Genomic DNA, 23,999 nt, shown 5'->3' with positions numbered 1-23,999 from the left:
GTAGGACAGATAAATTGGTGCCAACGCTGCGCTGTCCTTTCTTCCAACACATTTGGAGGAATTAAACCTTACAAGTATTTATTTTTGCAAATGTTTTACAACAACATATCAATCTTCCTGCTGATCTTTTTTTTTTTTCTTCCCCTCTTATATTCTCTGCTGTCATCCTCTCTGCCCGGTGCCTGCGGATATGTTGTTGCCCTAAGCTGGGCAGTAATCTGTTGCTCTGTGGTAATCCCTGGATTCTAGCTTTCTGTCATCTGATCTAATCTGATCTAATCTAGTATAATCTAATCTAATAGGATGGGATTAGCCTGTTTGTGAATGGGGAATCCCATAGAGACTCCCTCCATTCCCTAGACAGCGTACACTGTTTGGCTTGGCCTTGATTCAGCACTGTACTCCAACTCAGGTCTAAGTTGTGCCACAAAAAGATACCACGTAATATGTGATGTAATGTGTTTTCTGCTTGTGCTGTGTTAGCGGTTACGTGTACATTTGTAAATGTTTGATGTGAGATATGCAATGGTTTGTTGTATTTGTTAGGGATGGTGGTCTGTGTCTGTATTTGTCTGTGCCTTCCATACAATCAGCAGTTTCTGCAAAACCATAGACATGGTGTACTACTGCATGTGTATGTCAGTGCACATATCTGCTTAACAGGAGCACTTAACTCATTAAAATGTACAAAGGATATAGTATAGTATGTACTTTGCCCAGCCATTCCCCAGGCAATACTCTCTGTATCTTGGCTGTAATAAATAAATAAATTGACAAAGAGAACCTTTCAAAATTAAGGCATGCAAATGCCATCTTGTGGCCAGGAGAAGAGCTAAAAATCAGTATGTGTTTCTACAACAGTCATCGTGTCATTTGATGTTTATATAGAAACACATATTTTATGCACATGAACAACACTATGCTTAAGTGAAAATGGGCTTCATCTATTTTCAAAAATGGAAGACGTTGAGGGTTGTTTACGTAGTGTGAAATTCATGAGGTCTTTATTGAGTGTAGCAGTCAGAGTTCACAGATTTTCGCTCTCGCACTCTCATGACACAAGCGGTTGCCTCAAGTTGTTCCTGAGATAAAGGCTGTCTGCTTAATGGCAGAAGACAACTCTGCATCTCTGTCTGGCACTATCGCTCTTTCACACTTTATTTCCTCCCTCCCACTACCCTCTCTCCCTGCTTTCTCCCTCCACAACAGACTGAAACCCCTAAAGGTAACAAGTCAAATTAAAAGGCAGCGCGGTAATTCTAAAATTAAGTTTGTCGCTCTTTCATGTCACACCCTTCCCACTCTCTGCCACTACACTTGTGAGGAAACGCTTGGCCCAGAGATTCACATGCTCTCGGGCGATGTGTCTCTCAGAAGTGTCGTTGAGTTGGTTTCGCTGCTGCGGTTTCCTCCACCATGACACCTCAGATTTTGTCAGTGATGGCTGCGATGCAGCTTTCCTACTGAGGTGTGAGAGGAAGCAGCGTGCCAAAGGTGAGAGGAGCTCACAGTGACATGCATGCACATAATCTGAGACACACTTAAACAGCGTGTGCTTGTGATCACTTTAAACCTCACACTTATAGTTTTTCTAACTTTCCTGCACACACTCCTGTTTCACACATGCGCCACGCCGCGCTTGTACACAATACAGCCTGAGGAGGTGTTGATGGATTAGACATCTGGAGTTGGCTGACAAGGAGAGAAGATGAGGGAGAGCTGTATGGAGAAGAAAGAGGAGCAAGGGAGAGGCAGAATCTGGAAGAGAGCGAAAGGTTTAGCATGGAAGCACGCAGGAAGGAAGCAGGCAGAAAATATACAGGCAGCGAAAAAGGAGAGAGTTGCAAAGAGGAAGACAGAGGAGCTGTGCAGAGAGGCTAAAGAGGAAGATGTGTGAAAAGAAAGTGAGACATGGGGAAAGCCAGCTGTTCCCAATCCTATTCTCTCACTGTTAGAGTTCAGTAGGATTTCTATGCTGTTGCTCAAGGATATGACTGCATATACACCATGTTTGCCTGACTTTAACCTTATTTGATGACTTATGTCTCCATATGTCAGCGGTAATGAAAGTACTGCAAGAGAAAGCTGCTCCAGTCAGCAGCAGTAGTAATGGGATTTACACAACTTTCACTGCAGCAAAATTGTGTCTATAAAGGAAGATGTTATGGAAGTTCACTGGTAAAGAGCTACTGACAGGAGCTGCACAGCATAGTACAACCAGATATTCAGCTTCTGCCCTTTTCACCATTAGAGATGACATTCACATATACAATCCTCTAGGTAGAAGACTAGGGATGGTGGCAAAAATGTCCTTGGACAGTAAGCTGGTGTCGTCTAAATAGTCAAATAAAAATCTGCAAACACAACACGATAACACTTACTTTTCATTCATATTTTTTTTAAACAGAATAGTGCTTAGAGTTAAGAGTATTACCGAAAAGACTCTGGTCCTAATCCTGTTCAACTGGTTACCTGAGCTGCCCTTTTAAAGTAAAACACCTGTGGTTTCTACGCAGGGGAGAAAGTTTCCTATGCCTCCCACAACAAATGACATGAGGAGGCACAAAGTGTTATCTCTCCAGTGTTCTTAGCAGCTAAATCTTTTCCTAACAACGATAATCCCTGACGCAAGAAAATATAGTCACATTTTCCTCCTTGTGCATCCGATGATCCACACCCATGCCCATCCACACACACACACACAAAAGCCATCCAGCAGTATAATCTTATTTAAATTTGAGCCGCCCACAATTTTAATGTGTAATAAAGGGCCGGAGCCCTAATTTATTTATACAAGCCCTAAGTCTCCGTTTCTTTTCCCTCAGGTGTCATATGCACGACCCAGCTCAGCCTCCATCCGTGACGCTAACCTGTACGTGAGCGGCCTGCCCAAGACTATGACCCAGAAGGAGCTGGAGCAGCTCTTCTCCCAGTATGGACGCATCATCACCTCCCGTATCCTTGTCGACCAGGTCACAGGTATCCATGGGGCAGCGCCTCTTTCCTTTTTTACATTTCGACACAGACACATATACTAACTGAAATACACATCAGCTTGTTTTACTATGACTTGGTATTTCTGTTTATGTGTTAGATCATAGCGTCTCAGCAATCCTGTGCGTCATTATCTTCTTTCTTTTCAGCAGCATTTCATGTTTTGTACTTGAAATGCATTCGTGTCACATTTTATTAATGACTTCATTGATTTTAAAACAATAACAATAGGACAGATTAAATAAAACCCCTCTGGCAGCAGGTTTGAGGTGCTGTGTATTCAGGCTGCACTTGTCCGTCTGCACCTTTCAGGCAATAATATCATTTCCTGGAGAAACCTCTCTCCATTTGTTGAGCTGGTGTTGTTATGCTTGACTGTTTCAGAGCAATAAGAACGGTAATGTGACTGACTACAGGTGCATTTATTTGTCGCCGCTGTCGTGTTGCACCTACATAGAAAAAATAAAATAGCAGCTGCAAATACGACACAGCCCGCGCACACAAGATCAACCTCTTTGTGCTTGTTTTTACACCGACATGTGTTGATGTCATGGATTACTGGACTATGCATTCCTTCTTTTGTCTGTATAAATAGATAAAAAACGCAGATATTTAATTCCCTATAAGAGCAGATGAGAAAAGCAAAGAAAATACAATAGCTTCAGCTACTTTACATGGCTGTTTATTATTGTTCACCATTTGGGAAGAGGTTTCTCTGGTGCTGCGGAAACTAATGAAACACTGTTAATCCAGTGATGTGATTTTATATATCGTGTCTGTTACATTACCTAGCAAGTGAGTAAGTGACCTCAACAGGCAAGATTTTTGACCACAACGCAAGCTGAGGGTACAGAGGGAAAAGCAGTGTTTATACGGAAGGGAAAATCAGTATAATATTCAGCATATACTCAATTACACAATCCAGTACATCAAAAACACAAGAATGAATCACTTGAGCCCATTGTATTGCAGAAGAACCCCTCCAGCGTGTCTCTTAGATCCATTTCAGGGGTTGTGTGTGTGCCTTCAGGCTCCAACCTGCTCCAGTGTTATGTGCAATGTGTACTGATGAAGCAGAAAGGGAGCAGCATGCTGTAAGCCACACTCATTTGCCTAAGCAGAATAAATCACTGCTGGCAGTGAAGTGCACGCCTGTCTGTACACACTGAGCAGGGGAAGAGAGAGGGGAAGGAGAGAGAGAGAGAAGCAGAGGAAAGGAAAACAAAGGAGAGTGGGAGAGTGCAGCTGAGGACAGAGGAAACGAAGGAAAGAGTAAGTGAGAGCACAGATGAGCAGAGATGTAGGAAAGAAAGGAAATGAGCAGAGGAAGGAAGTGACGAAAGAGCTCAGGAGGATAGAAGTGGAAAGTAAAGGTGGACATCCACACCCATTTAGATGACGTGGGCACAGCTCTGTTTTAAGTAACAGACGTTCCATACCATCATGCAACTTAGACCCAGGGGACTCCCTGTAAAACAACACAGCCACGCAACACTCAGCAAGGACGCATCTGTTCAGCCACACTCACATCTCACATATCCCACATTTTTAGCTTCGAGGCTCAGGCCACATGCCATGAATAAAACAAATCTCAGCACAGACATTCGCGAGAGGTAGGGTTCACGAGAGGCTCAGTGATTCATGGTATTCATTCTTGACTGGCACAAGGCGCTTTTAAAGTGTAGCGCTTAGCATGTGTGGATAAAATGCTGCAACAGTCAATTCACACCCCAGAGTATAACGCAGATCAAAGACACATGCTCAGCTGGGGAAATAAAAGGGCTTTGACATCCTTTCACATCCTGAGATTTAAAGCTGACACTTAACCATTTACTATTCATACATGTCTCTTTTTAAAGGAATAAAACTTACTAAAATTTGATCAGGAATTTGAGTCACTGTCCACCTCAAACAACTGCTTTGCTCGCCAATACTGCAAGTCATGTGATGTGTGTGTTGTTTTGCAGTATTATGTCAATCTTTTTTGTCTGACAAGTAAATCAAGGGGAAATTGTAAGATGAGCTACTGCTAAATTAATTTACAAGTGTAAGCACACTACATATGGCAGGTGTTTTTCCAAGGCAGACGTCAAAACAGTACAGTCATTTGAGGAATACCCCATTTTTGGTCTATGTTTCAAAAACAACACTGAATGAAACCAAATGACATTAAAGAACAACTTTCAACTTAAACTTTAAACCTAGTGCTGATCATTTGACTATAGCTTCACTCTATCAGGAAGTCACTGTAAAAGGATATACCAGTCAGGACACTCGCAAATATCAGTTTCCACCAGGCGTAGCTCGAACATTTTATTTCTGACTTTTCCAAGGAACTTAAATACTGATTGCCAGTGATTTCTTTGCAATCTAAACTCTTAAAGACAAAGCAAATTAGTCCACTGACGTATAAAAAAAACGACATTTTAGTTTTTCCAAAACATTCTGCTTTACTCCAGTGCAGTAGGTGGTAGTAATGCGGAAATCTATACAACAAGGATGACGACAATTGGCGATAAGCATCAGGACAACACTGCAACAACAGCTCAGGAAATGGGATCATTCAGTGCTAGAAAGGAGAAAAGTAGTCCTGCCAAATTGTACGGGAGAAAAGGAAGCAAATTTGAAATTGTACAGCTATAAAACCTCTACTTTCAATGAATACTTGTATCAGAAATGTTCAGCTCTGCAAGCCCCACCTCCCAAGTTTCTGTGCTTTTGAATAGTACCACCGTCTGGGCACGCTCAACTACACTAATTGCCGTCCTTACTACTACACTGTTTCCTTGATTCAAAACTGCAATACACACATACTACATATGCACACACAAAGACACAAAGATAATGCGAGAGAGAGAGAGATGTTTTGCAAGGTGCCCCCAGAGGGTTATGGATCAGCAGGAGAAACGTTAATGATTAATTAGATGTTAGAGTTGCTGGTGATTAAAAACATGGAGGACTTTAGAAGGGCCCTGAGAGTAGTGTGCTGGCATCATTGACTCATCTTTTTCTTCTCTCTGTTACTGTACAGCCACACAAGGCATAACACATACACACACTCACTGCCATTAAGAGAGAGAAAGAGAATGGGCTGCAAATTAAAACACTCCTGTGACTGCCAAAAATGTAAGGAAGAGAAGAAAGGACAGACGGACTTAAGCTTTGTGTCAGACAGGTTAGTGGCGTAATTAACGGTGTGCTGTCTGGCTTGTCAGACACAGGATATCCTAATGTCAGCTCTGTCACATTGACGCCGCTGAAAACAATTTTGAGTCGTCCTGACTGAAGAGATAGAAATTGTCGGCATGACATCATTATCATATGGTGCTCTGATCTCTGGTCTTGTTGCAGGTCATCAGTGAATCATCCACATATTTATTGAATCAGTGACCTAATCAGTGTCTAAAATCCAATTCCCTCAGTGATTCACTATTCCTACCAAACTAAGGAGTGATCTGAGGCACACCCTTACTGGCAACATAAACAGACTAAGCTTTAGAGAGGAGTGATGCACAGACAGAAATACATAGTAGCAGCTATGCTACAGAAAGTTGCTGAAGTAACGGATGTTCTTCAGTGACCATTGGCAGATGGGCTGATGATCCCCAGCTCCTGCTCTGCTAAATTGGGAACACGAAGTCTGTTCTCCAAATGACCTCCTCATCAAGAGGATGCACCCTGCAGTCACTCTTCTGTTCATAAAGACAAGAAGGAACTTTAAAAACATCACTGTTAGCATCATTCACAGTGAGAGGCAGCTGAAACTAAATCCACTAAAACTGCCAAATTGCCCCAGAGACTCGGGGAGCGAACACTACATCGACTTGACAAGGGTATCTCTCCATCTCTTGCTCACCCTCTCCTCTCTCCCGTCCTCCGCCTATTGATTCCTTCTGAATGGATAAGCATATTTTGTCTCATTATCAGTGCAAATAGTGCCAGATTCCCTCTCCTGTCTTCCGTTCTAACCTTCAGGGAAGGCAGTCAGGCTGTGGTTTTCTGTTCTGACAGCTGGTTCAGGCTACCCTCACTTTGAAACAGATATAATATCACAGGCAGCACTGGATCCATAGTTGGCTCTTCCTAGTTCTTCATCCCGGACCTGTATACACACAGAGGTCAATGCTTACCTGATCAATGACCGCAAATACAATCGATCCACAGGCATGCCTTCTACAAAACGGCAGCTGTAATGTGGAACTAAATTTCTGCTCAGTGTGTGTGTGAGGATTGACTGTGAAAAGGCTGATGCCACATTCCCATCAAGTGGGATGGAAAGTGGAAATGGGAAGGATTCCCATGGCAACAAGTAGCACGCATTGATCCCATCATGCAACTCATGGTGGTTGCCAGTGTTGGTAATAAGTGTATTTTGCACACAGAATGGCTAATCTTTAGATATTGAGTTAGGCTTGCGTGATCTGTTCCTGATCAAAGTGGCGTTAAATGAAGGTTTAGTTACTTTCAAATTTGGCTGACGTTAAGCATCCGTGTTTGAAAGCTTTTCAGACACTTGAGTGTAATCGAGGACCAAGTTGTGTATTGGAGCTTTCAGAAACAAATCTCAAACCGACACCTCCAAGATTAAAACAGCACTGTTTGAGATGTCCAGTGCACAGATATGCAGCAGCATGAATATGCCGTCACCAGCACTCAATGTGCCTTTTAAACTGGAATTTATGGTTATGAAGGTGCATTGTCTGGTCTTGTCATGTTTGGTGTTGCACATTAGAGGACCTGTTTAACCAAATGTTAATTTCAACAAAGCTATTTTAGTTCTAACTGAAAAAAACTATTGCCCTTTGAATGTGGTATTTCTAGCTGACAATAAAAGACAGAGTGATGGAGATAAAGACATAAAATGGGAGGGATGAGTGAGACTTAATTTTTATTTACTCAAGATTAGTTGCCAGTGTTAACATTTTTACATATTAGGCATGCAGAGTGCATACTGCTTGTGTATACACACTTTGATGTGGCTTGTTTCTGAACACATATTTGTCCCGTTGCATTCAGACTACTGTAAACACTGAAGCAACCGCAAGGAAAGCTTTTATATAGACTGGAAGCAGCTTCGCATCATAGACGATCATAAAAGTAATCAAATAATGTCAGTACATATTGGTAGTCATTCTGTGGTCACATAAAATCTGTAATTTTGATGTTGATTTAAATGTTAGTTCTAATTATTCTCTTGCTCTTACTGTTGATGAAAAATAAATTCAATCCCTTTTCTATCAGCGCAACATTACAGCCACTCTTTGCCTCATATTTGCAGAGAAACCTCTTTTTGCCTCTTCTTCCAGCATTGTGAGAGGCCTTTCTGCACTGTATACAGATATACCAAAAACAACATACACCTCTAGGTTGGGCGGATGCCAGTTGCTGCATTGCTTTGTGTTTCCTGTTTTATTAACCACTCGTGTTTGCATTATATACTTGAAATACTATGAATTTCAACTATAATATTCTCTCAAAGGAAATATTCTTCCTCTGTAGAGTTCGAATGTTCTCCTGTCTTAACTTGAATAATGAATGTTCCCTTCAAGACTGACACCACACCGAATCCCTGTTCTCTGTCTGTCCAATAGCAGAGAACAGAATGGTCAAGGTAATACGAGCCGAGGGGTGCTTCCTCTAGTTGGGATCACTGCAGCCTTGACTCACACCATCATCTCTCATATCTCTGCCTTTACCTTGCTTTTTTTTTCTCTTGTAATCCTAAGAGTGCATTCTATCTCCGAGATAGCTGACGCACATGCACACAAAACCACATACAGATATGCACGTCAATACATGCGTACGCACCTACCAAACAGATGGTTGGAGCTGTGCTCTGACAGAGGCTAAAGCACAGGGCACCTACACTCTTCAAAGTCTCTCCATCTCTCCTCTCGCTGCTTTTTCAAATGCCATCTGTACCCAGGCTCACTAATGTAACTTAAAACAAGGACACTGTATTTTTTCGGCCTCTAATTAGAAGCCAGTTCGGAAAAGGGGTTCTTTCTGCCTCTGCCATATTCTAAAGGCAAGTCTAATCATTTGATACAGTTGGCACATTATAGTACATCAAGTAAAAGATGAAAGGATTGGAGATGAGCGGTAGAATACATGAAAACAACAAGATTGTGCTTATGTATGCGTGCACTAGTGCATGTGTTTGTCTTGGTGAGTGTATGGACTTGCAAGAATACGATGCACTGGAAGGGTGAATCTGTGTGTGTGTGTATTTGGGAGAAAGAATGTGTGTTACATTACCCAGCAGCCACGTGTCTCACCTCTTTTTTTTTTTCCTGCTCTCTCAGAGGAGCAGTCATTTCTCTCTGTCAGTCAGTCAGTGTTTGGGGAAATGATAGTGGGTTTTAGAGAAAGAGCGGCTTTGTTTGGGAAGGAGCAAGCAAGAATAGCACTGTTTCCTTTCATCATCATCCTTTTACTGACACCTCATAACATTCCCCTCGATCACCTTTTCTCCTTTTGTCCTTTCCGTCTTTACTCCTCATCCCCACTCTTTCCCTTTCTCCTCTCATTACGGCCTTGCCCATCCCCACCCCCAGCACTTGCTTTTCGTCCTCCGTCCTCTCTCCTTGTGCCCCCCCACCCCCCCACCCCCCCACCCCCTCCCCAGACTGAGGCAGCGTGTTATTAGTAAGGCAGCCAATGTGCCTGTCGGTGTGTGTTAGAGAGAGATAAGCACAGGTAGAGAGAGTTACATAAGCCTCTGTTGATTACTGTGGAGGAGAGGGAGACCAGGAAAAGGGAGTGAGAAGGAGAGAGAGAGAGAGAGAAAGACAGATTGCTGTACCTTAGTAAGTACATTGTGCTCTAATGTTGCCTGTATGGCTGGCTGGTGGTTGATAAGTAGGCCTAGGCTTCTGGGGCTGGTTGAAAGGACAGTCATTAGGTTGGACTTCCTAGACTGGCAGCTTGCTTCATAGATTGCAAGTTTGTTTTTGTTGCAATGCTTAACAGGAGAAAAATAAACCCATTTCAAGGTTTATAACGGTTAATGTGGCAAGACAGAGTGGCAATAAAAAAAAAAAAGAAGGCACATGGAGTGTGGATCCACCATTTCATTTAGGATTGGTTCATTAATTACATCTGCAAGTAGTTTTACTTTTTGACAAATTCCTTTTAGGAGTATGGCTGCTGGGTTTCTGTGTATACCCTGCAAGGCATTAGCTCCTGTGTGTCTCCATCTTGTTGGACTCAAAGATACGCACTTGTGGTCAAATCACAGAGGTTTGACCACCAGTCAGCATGCTACAGATTAGATTAGATTAGATTAGATTCAACTTTATTGTCATTACACATGTACATGTACAGAGCAACGAAATGCAGGCAGCTAGGGGCGTGTTTTAGGTGTGATGGCATTAGAAGTGACTGTTCACTTGAAAACAACAAAGCTGAACGTCTTTTGTACGCACATTTTCCTTACACTCATTACTAGTTAGCTACCGAAGCTCCTCTTACTAAGTGATATCTGATTAGTTGAAGTTAGCTTGTGGTAGATGATGACAGATGGGAGGTTTGTCCAATCGCCTGCCAAGTTTTTCTTTGAAAGTATCCGCCTTTTTTCAAACACTTTTCAAGAACAACTTCTCAGATAGCTCTGCATGATTTGATGCCGCTTAACCATACCAAAACCTACACCTGCAATACACACTCATTAGCCATTACTTAAAAATATCTCATCTTGTGTAACCGCTTGTCCTGTGAAGGGCTGTCAGCTGTCATCGGGCGAGAGGCGGGGTACACCGTGAACAGGTTGCCAGTCTATCGCAGGGTTAACACAGAGAGACAGACAACCATTCACACTCACATGCACAGCTATTGCCAATTTAGAATCACCAATCGCAGACACGCAGACAGGCCTCAGTCGGCCCATGGATCCTTCCAAATATATCTTTTACTCCTATTTGAATAACACTTCTTAAAAATTACAGCTGCTTCAGGAAACTACCCAGAGCTTTGTGACAACAAAACAATAACCACTCCCGTGCCAGTTCATTAGGTGCACTAGTGAAAACAAATACAACAGTCCTGCACTAAATCTTATCTTCATGAAGGTTAAGGTATTCAGCATTTGTTTAAAATAATAAGAAATAATAATAATAAATTATTAATTAATAATAAGAGAGTTGTTGATTCAACTGTGTTTCCATTTTAGATGCTGTGGTTTGTAGTACTGTTGAATTGTATTGTGCTGCACTGTCACATGTTTCCTACTATTTTGCCAACCCAATTATAGTCAGCGTACAAGGCTAAATAACAGAAAGACTCGTGTTTAATACAATCCAGTGTAACGGGGCCACAAACTACATGCTCCAAAACCTAATGAACTCGCCAGTGAGTATATATTACTGCTGAAAGTCCAACAGATGTAGGTAAAGGCAGTCTCGCTGTGATTCAGTTGACAAAAGGAGAATGGACAAGCCAATGTGATGCTTGGCGAACATCATATAAAGATATATTTAGACACACTGTGAGGAGGCTCTTATATGTACCATGTACATACAGTAGGCACAAAAACAACTTATCACACTCATGTCAGTACAATAATGGAGCTCTTTCATCTCGATCATACACATTCACACAATCTTTCATTGGTCATTGCAAACGGTCATCTCTACTCTTCGTTTCACACTTGATTCTTAAGAGCGCCTCTTCAAGTCATCATAAGTACGTGTGTGCATGTGGGTGTGTGTTTGTGGCGGACCTTCATCTGTATGCCAAGCATTTGTCTGGACGCCCTCCAGCAAGAACCAGCTTAGGAGCAGCTCAAGGCCAAACAAGTGTGTGGATTAAAGGACAAAGAGAGTCCGCTCTTCTCCTCTCTCGTCTCAGTGGAGGAAGTGAATCAGCAGCACGCTCCTCTTCCTTAACTACCATTGAGGTGCCCTTGAGCAAGGCTCCATGAGTGCCTTACAGACACAGGCCGCTGCAAAATTGGGATGACTCCAGTTACTCCATTTATGAAGTATGATATCGGGGAGGTTTTCAATGCCCAGTCTCCATTACCAATATCAGTCACTGTCTATAGCCCAAAAACAGTTCTCTACAGAGACACCACAGTGACCTCTGTTTTACCTCACATACAGCACATGCATGACAACTACGATAACAAATGAAGAAAACAGTAGGAACAACAGTGGTTGTTGTTTGCTCTGTGTAGATCCCATTAGAATAGTTATTTTCCTGCTTCTGGCAAGCTAATTAAAATGTACAGGTACAGAGTTGGCACAAAAGGAAGTAAGGGAGGGGAAATTGTGAAAGCCTGTCAGGGGAGAGGGAGCCAGAAAGGTAAAAAATGAGAATTTAATTTACACTAAGTAAGAGTTAATGAGATCATCTAAATGGCTTAAAGAAAATTCTGTGGTAAGATGGTGGTTCTCAAGGATCGCTGCAGTTTTCATATAAGAATTGTTATTTTGTCATTTCAGTGTTGACAGCTAAGAAAACGCTTTGAGTACAGTATTTGAAAGAGGCGAGGAAATTGCAAATGAGCTAATCAGGCAAGAGGTAAAACACATCAGTTATTACAGTATAATGAAAAGATTTTATTTATTATTTCAATGTTGCAAAAATAATAGATTTCCTCTTAGTATGTACAACACCAGACACAAGAAATTTTCATTATATTATTTACTTTCAAAGAGTTTGTTTTATAATGTTGTAGCTTGCCTGGAAAGTAAATAACCTTGTGGTGCCAGTGTCCTGGAGAGAAAAAGAGAACAAAGGGGGGGGGAGTGTGATGGTCAAGGTGCTTCTCCGAATAAGAATTCAGGGGAGCGAGTACCACGAGACGAGCCGACGGGAAGTGTAAAAAAGAAATGGCGAGGGGGATGGCATGTACAAAAATGTGGAATAACAATAAGGAGGGCTTTTTAAGTGTAAGAAAGAGACTGCACACAATGATGCTCAAACAACATTCCCCTCTTTCTTACTGCCTCTCTTTTATTCAGCCTCAGTCACACAGACATGCCTGTGTGCACACAGTATTATGTAAATAGTCTCTTCGGCAGACTGCTGCTGTCACTGAGCGAGCATCCTCTGGGCCATCCAGGCAGCCTCATTAAAACAAGGCACAGCAGCCATTAATAGATACCAGTGCACATGTACACACGAACGCACACATATGCATATACAGTCGGTAATGCACACAGAGCATTCACAGACACCAATAAAGGACCTCCCAGGAAGCGAATCTCTAAATGTTCGTCTCAGGTGGCAGTCAAAAAAATATCTCCAAGGAAACGGCTCAAATGTCACTGAGAACAATGCATGAAGAGTGTGTGTGTGTGGAAGAGGGAAGAATGGACTATGTGGCTTTAAACAGACTCCAGGCCACTGCCACAGTACGGCCTTATATGATCTGTCTATACCTAGTGTGTGTATGTGTGTGTTTGTGTTACAATTATACTACCTGTCTGAGTCTTCTGTCTCTTGTCACACCGTGTGTCAGCTGCAGCACAGGAGGTGTTATAGACAAGCTCAGTGAAGTTAAAATTAAATGTTGGCAGGCAAAACATTCAGTGATGTTTCAAATGGCTCATTCTTTTGTTATCACTCTCATAAGAAGTAGGAATGCTGTTTCATTATGTCAGATACATTTCTTTCACTGGTTGAATGTGATTATTTTACCACATATCTTTTATTGGATTATAAGGATAAGGATTTCTGTCGTGCCGTGTGCAAATGTATGAAAACCACCCGGGGAAACACAAAATTCGGCAAACATCTAGTGCCAACAGTAAAAAGTCTGTCTAAAACCTGTAAAGTAAAAGGGGCCCTTGTTTGTTTGTGATCTGCTGGCCCCGCAGGTGGCTCCCGAGGTGTTGGCTTCATTCGCTTTGATAAGAGGATAGAGGCTGAGGAGGCCATCAAGGGCCTGAATGGCCAGAAGCCATCGGGTGCTGCCGAGCCCATCACGGTCAAGTTCGCAAACAACCCCAGCCAGAAGACCAGCCAAGCCCTTCTGTCACAACTCTACCAGTCCCCCAATCGCCGATACCCAGGGCCCCTTCACCACCAGGCTCAGAGGTTCAGGTGAGTACTGGGGTGGAGCAGGGCACAAAGGAGGAGGAGGTGGGGCAGAAAAGAGACAGGGTGGGGTGGGAAAGGGTTCAGGCAGTGTAGTGGGAATGATAATGCAGAGTTTCAAAACTTCAGCCACTGACCCAGTATGAAATCTTCTCATATTATTTTGGCGAGTCCATTGAAGTGGCTGGTCCACTGTTCAGTAGTTTTAAAAGCAGTCTTGCCGACCTTAACTTACGATTGAACAACCAGTGTGAGCAGAGTTGCGGAGAGGAGCTATTTAAGATGCCCCTGGTTCTGAAAGTAAAAGTCCATCTGGTCTTGAGTTGCTCTTTGTGTTCATCAGTGACAAAGTTAAAAGAGTCACTGTCAGAGCACTTCTACGGATGGACATGAGACTGTAAACTACTGCATCAAAAAGCAAAGGCCAAATCTGTGTACAAAGGGTGAGAAGTGGATTACGACTCCCATGTTGCATTTTGATAACAACGGTGCTTACATTTTTTTGTATTATCTGTGCGTTCTCAGCAGCACGTTGGTGTCGGACAAAAATAGATGAAGCACAAATGATTTCACAGAAACAAAGCTAAAATAATCGACAGTGAGGCCACATAGTATCCCCTTCAACATTGTTGCGTTATATGGGAGCCTCCTGTTTGTCTATGCTGTCTGAATTGGCTGCGTTTACATGGACACCAATATTCCGCTAATCAGAATAATGCCTTATGTAACCACCTTAATCAGAACAGACTGGCCTCCCAATCATGAATTTTGATAATCTGTTCAATAGGGAAACACTTGCCCGTAACAACCATGTAAACACTTGATCCGATTGTTTCTGTCTGGGTGGAATAAATACGTCCTTTCTGCAGATGTTTACTGCATGTGGGGTAAACATCAGGTAACATGATGAGTTTTTAGGCAGGGGCAGAAACATGGAGGTAGCAAAGCTTATTAGTGTTGCTGTAAGCTAAAGTGTTGCAAAGATGGACAAAGCCAGAATGGATTTGGGCAGCGGCTTTGAAAATGTGGGTCTGTATGAATTCAGTGTTACCAACAAAGATAGGAAAAAAACATCTTCTTCTTCTGTTATATTTCTGGCAGATTTGGCGCTCCACAGCAGGCAGATCCCCTTTCCACATGTCAAAAAAGGTATATTGTGATTGATGTTTTGTGGCACTTACATCAGTAGGATCACTTTTTTTTTAGCGTCCGTGTAAAGCAGTTACTTTGGGTTCATGATGATTTCTATTGGGATGACGAAATGTCCATGTAAATGTAGCCATTGAGGACATTATTACAAGAAAGGAAATGTAAGATAATGGGAATTCAGAGAAGGGAAAATACTTCCTAGAACCAGTGGCTCCTCCTCCTTCCCGGCTCTCTCAGAGATATTATGTAACTAAATGAAACAAAAGTCATAATACAATTAACTATAAGACTGAGGGCACTTTGGGCTGTCTGCTGAAAATGTTGGGAGTCTTCAGTTAATGTGCTCAGCTTATATCATAACAATGTAAAGAAAAGTAATGTATATCTACTAGAAAATGTATGATATTCTGAAACTGTAACAGAACAAAAAAGAAAATAGAGTAATCTGTCTCAAACGTGACAATATATGCATTTAATCAAGAAATCAGGTCTGCTCTCAATAACAGCACTGATTTGGAAAACCAGTTTCACCAAATGCGATTTATCGATTGTCCGAACAGAGGATGTAACGCCTACACACAGTGAGCATGAGTCATCACATTGTCAATGTAACAACAATGATGCACCTTTTTCTCCTGTGAACAATCACTTTGGCGAATTGCGTCCTCCGTTTGAACAACAGGTGCGAGCTCTGCACCTGGTGCAGGTCTCGCTAAATCAGTGAGTGCGCTCTGTGTGGGTCCACCCAGATCAGAGAGGAACTGTTCATAAGAGACTGTGGGGTTCTGTCGTTCACAACTGTGTATTTCCCCTCATTTCATCATGCTGCCATCATGTCAATGCTTCCCAGAATGTTCCCCAGGAGGCCTGGGCAAAAACATGCACTGGGGATATAATTTCTGTAAATCTCCATCAAACCGAAACTGATGCATTTTAATTTGCTCTTTCGACTTTGCCGCCGTAACTCTGCATATGATCATATTGATGACAGTGAACCATAATGCTGTTGTACACAATAAAAAGGCACATTTCTAATATTAATATAGATTTGTCAAATACAGAATCTACTGGAAATACCACTGACTAAAGGGCAAATTAAAACAAACTATTCCAAAAGTAATGAAATGATTTGTGCTTTAACTAAATGAATTCATATGAATCTTTTTGCCCAGGTCACTAATCACTAAACTTCATGTGTATATACAGTAAATATACAGTAAATAGCAGACCATGTGTATATATGGCATCGTCATTTCCTGTCAACTCATTAACGACAGTCATACTTTTTAGTTTCAATATAATGACACAGAGATGGTTAGGAATTACCCCCAGAGATCATGTTACCTTTCACCTCAACTACCAAAAACAAGACAGAAACAAGTCATTGCATATTACAACACTATCACTATCATCAGATCCAACAAGAATGTTTCAGAATTGGAGACAGAATACGTGCTTATACAATTTCCTCTCTCTTTCAATAACACTAAGCCGTTCGTGCTGTTTACTCTCCATCAAAGTCAGAGCTTGGAAGGTATTTTTCTTCTGGAGCGGCTTCCCTGGTGTGACACCTGAGCGATGTAGCGTGGCTGTGTGTCTGTGATACGCCAAGCCAATTTACAGGCTCCGCAGGAGAGCTGTCGCTTCTCATCACAACTCACAACCACAGGACACTTCCTTGCTGTGTCCCTGTGCTCCTGCTCTCTGCTCCCAAGCCCTTCACTAAAACCCCAACACTTTAAAAGTTATAAATGTGCTTGATGTGCACAGTTTCCCCTTTTTAAACCGAATCTTTTAAGGACAACAGTGCTAATTGACTTTTTACTATCACACTTGATCTGTTGTTCATCCTGTTAATCGCTTTAGCAGACAAATTCAAATTCATGTTTCTAGGTTAAAGAGACATGTATTAAATATAATATAAAATATAATCTATTAGATGCTGTAAAATTGTGACTCCTGCTTGTTTTACATAAGTACATGCTGCAGCGTATAAGACCCAAGTTAAAAAAAAAAATTGTCTGGCAGAATACAGTGCAATCCTGCTGCAGTTATAATTCCATTTATCCTGTGTGACTAAATCACGTGGGCCTGCTCTAACACAAGTTAATGTATAATGTGCTTGTATGGTCTCTCTCCAAGACAGCAAACATAATCGACTCAAGCACAATACAACAAGCCCTGGATCCCGGCTTGTTTCCGATCCTCTGTCGTTAACTAATGGTACTAATTAGCAAATTAGCCTTATTATATCCAGAGCAGGAGCCAATTTTAATTGAACAGATTTTTGTTTCAAAAAAGAAAAGACAAAAACGCCCATTCCTCCATTAACATGCATTGACAGGAAGCACAAAAGCCCTATTGTTTATGTCGAGCTTGGAGAGGCAGTGTGAAAAGCTGGCAGAGTGTTTGCGTGGTGAGCTTGCATCAGTGTGTGCGTTCGTACATGTGTGAGAGAGAGAGGGAGAGAGAGAGGGAGTTAGCAGCAGGTTGTTTTGTTGTGGCCCAACGGCCCGGCGGCCAGCAGATGTCTTCATGCTCCCAGGCCTGGAGCGCCTCTCCTCTGAGCATCCTCTCCAATTGACTCATTTACCCACAAAGCAGACTGTTCGTTCCCCTCCCATGTAATGGGCTAATTACTGTTTTAATGGTTCTGTATATCCTTTTCTCTACTTTTGTTTTTTTGTTGTTGTTGTTTTTTTGCTTTTGTACTTTTTGGTAATTTTACGGGAAAAAATGCTACAATGCAGACGTGTAAAAAGATTATAAAAATTACCTCCAATGTGGGTTATCACAATATGTCTTTACTTATACATGTAAATGCATTTCTTGATGTAAACCAACTTGTTAGCTAGTGTTAAAATAATAGTTTTACAGCAATGTTCAATCCTGTTTCTCAATAATCCTGCTCTTCTAATAATTAACTAATAATTACTAGAGTTCTGCAGGATTTCTAATTTATAAGGTACTTAACTACAATTATCCGGCATCCCAGTGTTTAATTGTCCCTGATCAGAAGATTACAGATCTGTTATTTCTAAATGTAAAATTAATTTAAATTAATTAATACAAATAACATTACGATTATTATTATGAAGTTATTCTACTGCAAGCAGGCAAATCCTACTTCCTTAACTGCAATCAAATGTTAAACAAGCTGTGCATATATCAAGTAAGACACATGATTAGGCTGCCTTTGAAGATCGGTAATAGTAGAGTACACATTTAAAATAAGATTTTAGTATTCTAAAATGGTTTGGTAAACGTTGTGCACTTTGTGGAAAAGGTATGTGTGTGTGTGCGTGCATGCAAGAAAGCAAATGCTTGTTGACGCGAAAGAGACAAGGAGAAACAACCCTGATAGTGAAGTCAAAGTCAGAGAGTTTGTAGTGTTGTGAAGAGGAACGAGGCGTCACTGGCCAGCTGTTGCTCAATAAGCCGTGGCCCCTGTCCATTAGGCCAGAGGAGTTAATAAGACATGAGACAGGCCAGGCCCAAGTGAGGAATGAAGGTCATTGAGTCACCAAGCAGACTGCATCCATCCATGAGGGCCAACATTTCATACAACCCACAGGTTTCTCAGGCCCTGCTCGCAGACAGACACACAAACACAGCCTGCTTGGTTTCAAAGACGCAGACACAAACTGTAGTTTACCCTCGCTGGCTGCAATGGCTGTAGCTCACAGGCAAAAAAAAAAAAAACATTGTGAAACCAGAATATCTCCCAAAAACTAACCCTTTTAGACAGAGGACACCCTCTGACTAACACTCAGTCATTCCACCTGACCTGTTCACACTTAACAGGTCGACCCCGATCACAAAGACTGACATTCACAATTTCACGGCTAGTTTAACATTCACTTGTGTTTTTGTTGCTCCACCGCGTAGACAGCCTACTAATCATCATCATCACCTCTCTCACTCACCATCATTCAAATGCCAAACCATTACACTGACAGAACTCTGGATCATTTCCTGTCATCTCTGGTGTTCTCTCAATTGAGTCAACACGTTTAAGACGTAGATTATAAAGACATAAACCATTAATGTGGTGGCGTAAATTGTATGAATACCCACATGCAATTTCCTGCACACAAAATAAAGTAATGATTTGCAATCATGTAGCATTGTGGCTAGACTATCATGCCAGTATAGACTAGTGCAATGCTATGCTCACGCCCAGCCTGCCATTAGTGTCCTGTATATGACTCGTAATACTGAACTGTGACCAGTCCACTGCTTTAGTCTGGTATAACAAATAAATGGTCGCACCTACAGTAATTGCCAACGTGACTGCAACCCTCTGCTCTGGCATTAGCGAGTGCAGGGCCATGCTAAAGCCTATGAAGTAGCTCAGCGGCCGACTGAGCAAGCACAGGCCATACTGATTGTACTGTAGATTCATTAACTGATGATAGCATTTTCTGGTGGGGCTCCTCAGTGTAATGGACCAACTATAGATGGGTTTGTTTGTTCTTGAGTGAAGAGGACCATGCAGTTCCTTGAGGGACTTAACATTAGTTCCATTGAGTGAGTCGACCATCTGCCCACCATTAACCCCAGAACCCTCCTTCTCTTTACAGGCTGGACAATTTGCTTAATATGGCCTATGGCGTAAAGAGGTAATTAAAAACTTCACCCAATGCCAGATGTCCATGTTGACTCAATGATTTTTCAATATCCTTTTTTTCTGTTCCTTTCTTTTCAGTTTATGTTTCCTTGTATTTTTGCAGTCACTTTGCGTTTGACAATTCGTTCAAGGTCAACTACATTTTTGGTTCTTTGATTTGTTTGGGTTTTTTTCTCGTCAGCTTGAGTTGGCTTTAAAACCCTCCCAACCACTTATGGTGTTTAAAAAAAAAAAAAAGCAGAAAACAATCACTCTTTGTTTTCAGTGGTGATGAATTTACTTTGTTTTGATTATGACAAGTGCTGGTGTTGTTTGGATTGTTTTGGGTTGTTTCTGTGTACTTAACGGATTTTGTTCTCTGGTGTAAAACTCCTAATTTCAAGATGTGTGTTTTTTTTAATCCTACCGGATTCAGGTTCTCCTACCTTGTCACTGGAGACTTCCTCACTTTACCAACATTATTAAGCATTTTGTACGTCGACTATCACCTATGTTCAGAATATTCTGTACGATCTAAACAGTATCTGTACAGTCTGTACAAGTGAAGACAAAATTTATATATATATATCTTAAATTTCTTGCCAGTACTAGTACAGCAAGTCTTTAGCTAGGACTTGAGATAAGGCTGGATGAACCTGGATCCCTGCTGGAAACAGGAAACGCTGTTTCACTGCAGACAGCTCCAGCTTTGCTCGGCACTGCTCTGCTCAAATTCCTTCCTTTCGCCTCCATGTTTCATTTTGCTTTCTTGTTACCATAGGTGTTACATAACCCAGAGCAGCCGGCGCTGTGGTGATAGATGTTTCATGTGCTGACGGTGGCATCTTGCATGTTTGCAAGCACACAGGGCACCATCAGTCAGTCAGTCAGCTTAGCAGCCCAAACAGAACCAAAGTTTTAGCTCAAGTGAAATGTTCCTTCAGCAAGTTCCCCCTAAAAAATGGCAATCTTTTCAAGAGCAGAATATCACATTGATAGTGATTCATTGTGGCGTTCACAGGTTTAACTTAGTAAGCTAATTTTCTAAAGGTTTAAATAGAGTCTGATTCAGCTGCCCTGATTGCATAGCATCTCATCACATTAGAAGTGTTTTTCAGTGATGTGAGATTATTATTATTTGAAAGAGAAGTGTTAAGAGCTGGAAATGGTTTAGCTTTAGAAGGGACCGAATAGATATCTGGTCAGCTACACTGTTGCTATGCAACCCCAGGTCTCGTCTGTAACATTGGTTTGTGTTTGGTCCCGCTCTGATGGGTTCACTTGCATACACGTTTACTACCATGCGCACACACACACACACACACACACACACACACACACACACAGACGCACAGCAGCGGTGTTAGCTAGCCTCCAGACCCCCATAAACCTCCAGGTTTTGCTTACAAGTCAAAGTTTTCTCAGAGCCATCAGGAGAGGCCTGAATGTGGCCAAGCATGTCAGACGAGGTCTTAATGTGATTACACACATTTAGATTCAGTTTGGTTCATTCTGGATAAAGACATTGTGGCAATGTAATTGGGTCTTATTGTAATACAGTTTGCTGTTCTAAGATTCCTACGGTGACGATACAAGAAACCCCATAGAGCTCAATATTAGAGATTTATAACTACACTCTGTTTCATCTCACCTTAATCATAGGGTTGGATATTTACTAATATAATCAGTTTATCTTACACTTTTAATCATAAACCTCTAATCAGTGCAGAGCGCTCAACATTCCCTAGGAGGCTGTATTAGCATTCACAATAACCACAAACGCCAGAAGCAGACTCTGCATGACCAAAGTCATGCAGGAAGGTCGTAGTGATTGCCGACCACATATAGTCGCTGGAGAGAAAAGACTGGGGGCACCAAGCAGCAAGCAGCCTTATCGATCAGTGCCATGAGCTCTGGAATAGGACAGACCAGAACACACTGCAGGAGGAGGAGGAGGAGGGGGAGAAGGGGGAGGAATACACTTTGTACCTTAATGCCACCAGGCTGTAAAGTGCTTCCATTTTCCATTTAGTTTGCTCCCTCTTCCCTCCCTCCTTCTCCTTAAGAAAGCAGCCTTCTCTGAGACAGCTGCAGCAAAGCGGAAATCTCAATTAAAGCACTCCCAATAATGCCTATAGTCGTTTCTTGGAGAGAGGTGGAATAAGAAATGAACCTTTTTATCTCATTTACCTTTTATTTAAAAGCGGGGGTATTTTTTTTCTCCTCTGCCTTTCCTTTGAGCAGAAAGGCAATCAAGTGAAGTCAACTGAGGATTCAAATCTCTTGCATCACAAGAAAAAACGAGAAGATTATGAGGCGAATGAGAACAGATTTAGCAGGCTGGTGTATGATCTTTGATGAATTTCTGGCAACGGTTTAATTCAACAACTTCCTGCAATTTAGCACCTAAAGGAGCCACTCGAGGACACAAAGAGAGAGAACCTGCGTCTGCGTCTCCTTCAGTAGAAATGTAGCCCAGCTAACGCAGCACTGCGCTTCATTCATGACAGGAGATCTTTCAGAACCGGGAAGCTCTAGCAGGATTTAGTGGCAGCTATGCAGACACGCGTACCAGCTCATGCATTTAGACGTCAACATAAATACACATACATTACATCTTGAGCTGTCTGAATTGGTATGATTTGGATTGGAGATCAGTGCCTTCAGGGTTAGACTAGAAAATTGTCTGTCGACAGTAGCATGCAGCTGAGCACCATGGCAAACCTTTTGAGTAGGAGGGAGAGATCAGTTTTAAAATTTGGGCTGTTGAAGAAAGAGAAGATGGAGAGTTTTCTCAGGTTTAAGGCCATGTCATGTACAGTAGATGTAGACACCACTTCACTGTGTGCCTTCACCTGTTCAGTTAACACGTGGCGTTTTTTCTCTTTTTTCCCGCCTCTTCTCTCAGGTTTTCTCCCATCACCATTGACAGCATGACCAGCCTGGTTGGCATGAACATCCCTGGGCACACGGGCACCGGTTGGTGCATCTTCGTGTACAACCTGTCCCCGGATTCAGACGAGAGCGTGCTCTGGCAGCTGTTCGGGCCCTTTGGCGCGGTCAACAATGTCAAGGTGATCCGTGACTTCAACACCAACAAGTGCAAAGGCTTCGGCTTCGTCACCATGACGAATTACGACGAGGCGGCCATGGCCATCGCCAGTCTCAACGGCTACAGGTTGGGCGATCGTGTCTTGCAAGTCTCCTTCAAGACTAACAAGGCACACAAGTCCTGAACTTTAACAGATAGAAGCAGTTGCCCCGCAACTTTGTCTGCTCCAAAATTGTCCCCGAAACCCACCCTCCCTACCCCCGACCTCCAACCGTCCCTTAGCCCCTTCAGTCACTACCACTACCACCCTACTACAGCCATCCAACACAGCAAACTCCAACCGGAACACAAAGCAACCGACAAACCATCAAACAAATTGAACTAGAAATGGCTTATATTATAACTTTGGACCTATAAGCCAATGTTGCCTAAGTATTACAAAAATGAAATGATGAAAATGTTCACGAGTTTTTGGAAGCTCCTGTGATAATGCAGGCTTCTCTTTGTTGTATATCCTTTTTGTTTGTTGTGGTTGTTCAAATGATTTCTCTCTTCTTCTGTGTAAACAGTAGCAAATCCCTGTATCCCCTTATTTCAGAGAGGAGAATGTCCTTTTTAGATTGGAACCTTTTCTCTGTCTTGATTCAGGATTTGTTTTTCTTTTGTAAATCCGGATCCACTGTCGTTAGTATTATATACCTCCCTGTCAGTGAAAGGGAGGGGGCTCTTTTTTAAATTGGTGAACCATTCATTCATTTTTAGTGTGTATTTAAAACTTCCCCTTATCGATTATAGACGGGATTCCACGATCCCAGTAACTCTGGTGTAGAAAAGAAATGAATTTCTAACATTGTTTTTGTTTTGTATCGCAAACAAAACATAATGTCTTTCCTCACTGGGGTTCAGGGAGATGGGGCGAGGGAGGGGATGGGTTAGCTTTCCTGATGACACGTTCAGTAATTTAAGAAAAAAAAAAAAAATAACACTGTTGCCAAAGAGAAGATCTCTTTGCTTGAAAAAAAAAAAATGCGTTTAGAAAAGATAAAAATAAATAGAAAGAAGATCTATTTTTATAAATGATGATTAAAATAATAATTATTGAAGAATTTTTACAAGAATCTGGATTTGAAAAAAAAAAAGAGAAAAATATTT

General features: G+C 41.8%; 1 protein-coding gene across 6 annotated transcripts in view; it reads left to right on the top strand.

Annotated features, from left to right (window-relative positions):
- Nucleotides 1-23,031, top strand: part of elavl4 (ELAV like neuron-specific RNA binding protein 4) — a gene marked incomplete at both ends in the record, with an annotated part of 66,452 nt that extends 43,421 nt beyond the window's left edge. For 5 of the 6 annotated variants that reach the window (XM_084547554.1, XM_084547553.1, XM_084547552.1 and 2 more), the window contains 4 exons: nt 2,826-2,979; nt 13,818-14,043; nt 19,770-19,808; nt 22,704-23,031. In XM_084547554.1, coding sequence (XP_084403680.1) covers nt 2,826-2,979; nt 13,818-14,043; nt 19,770-19,808; nt 22,704-23,031 — 747 coding nt within the window. The remainder of the gene's footprint in view (nt 1-2,825; nt 2,980-13,817; nt 14,044-19,769; nt 19,809-22,703) is intronic. The other variant, XM_084547556.1, reaches the window with a different exon arrangement.
- Between the last annotated feature and the right edge of the window lie 968 nt (nt 23,032-23,999).

The sequence above is a fragment of the Chelon labrosus genome (assembly GCF_963514085.1).
Source record: "Chelon labrosus genome assembly, chromosome: 7".
Taxonomy (NCBI): Eukaryota; Metazoa; Chordata; class Actinopteri; order Mugiliformes; family Mugilidae; genus Chelon; species Chelon labrosus.
Note: the sequence above shows the minus strand (reverse complement) of the source record. Positions and strands in the feature narration are given on the sequence as shown.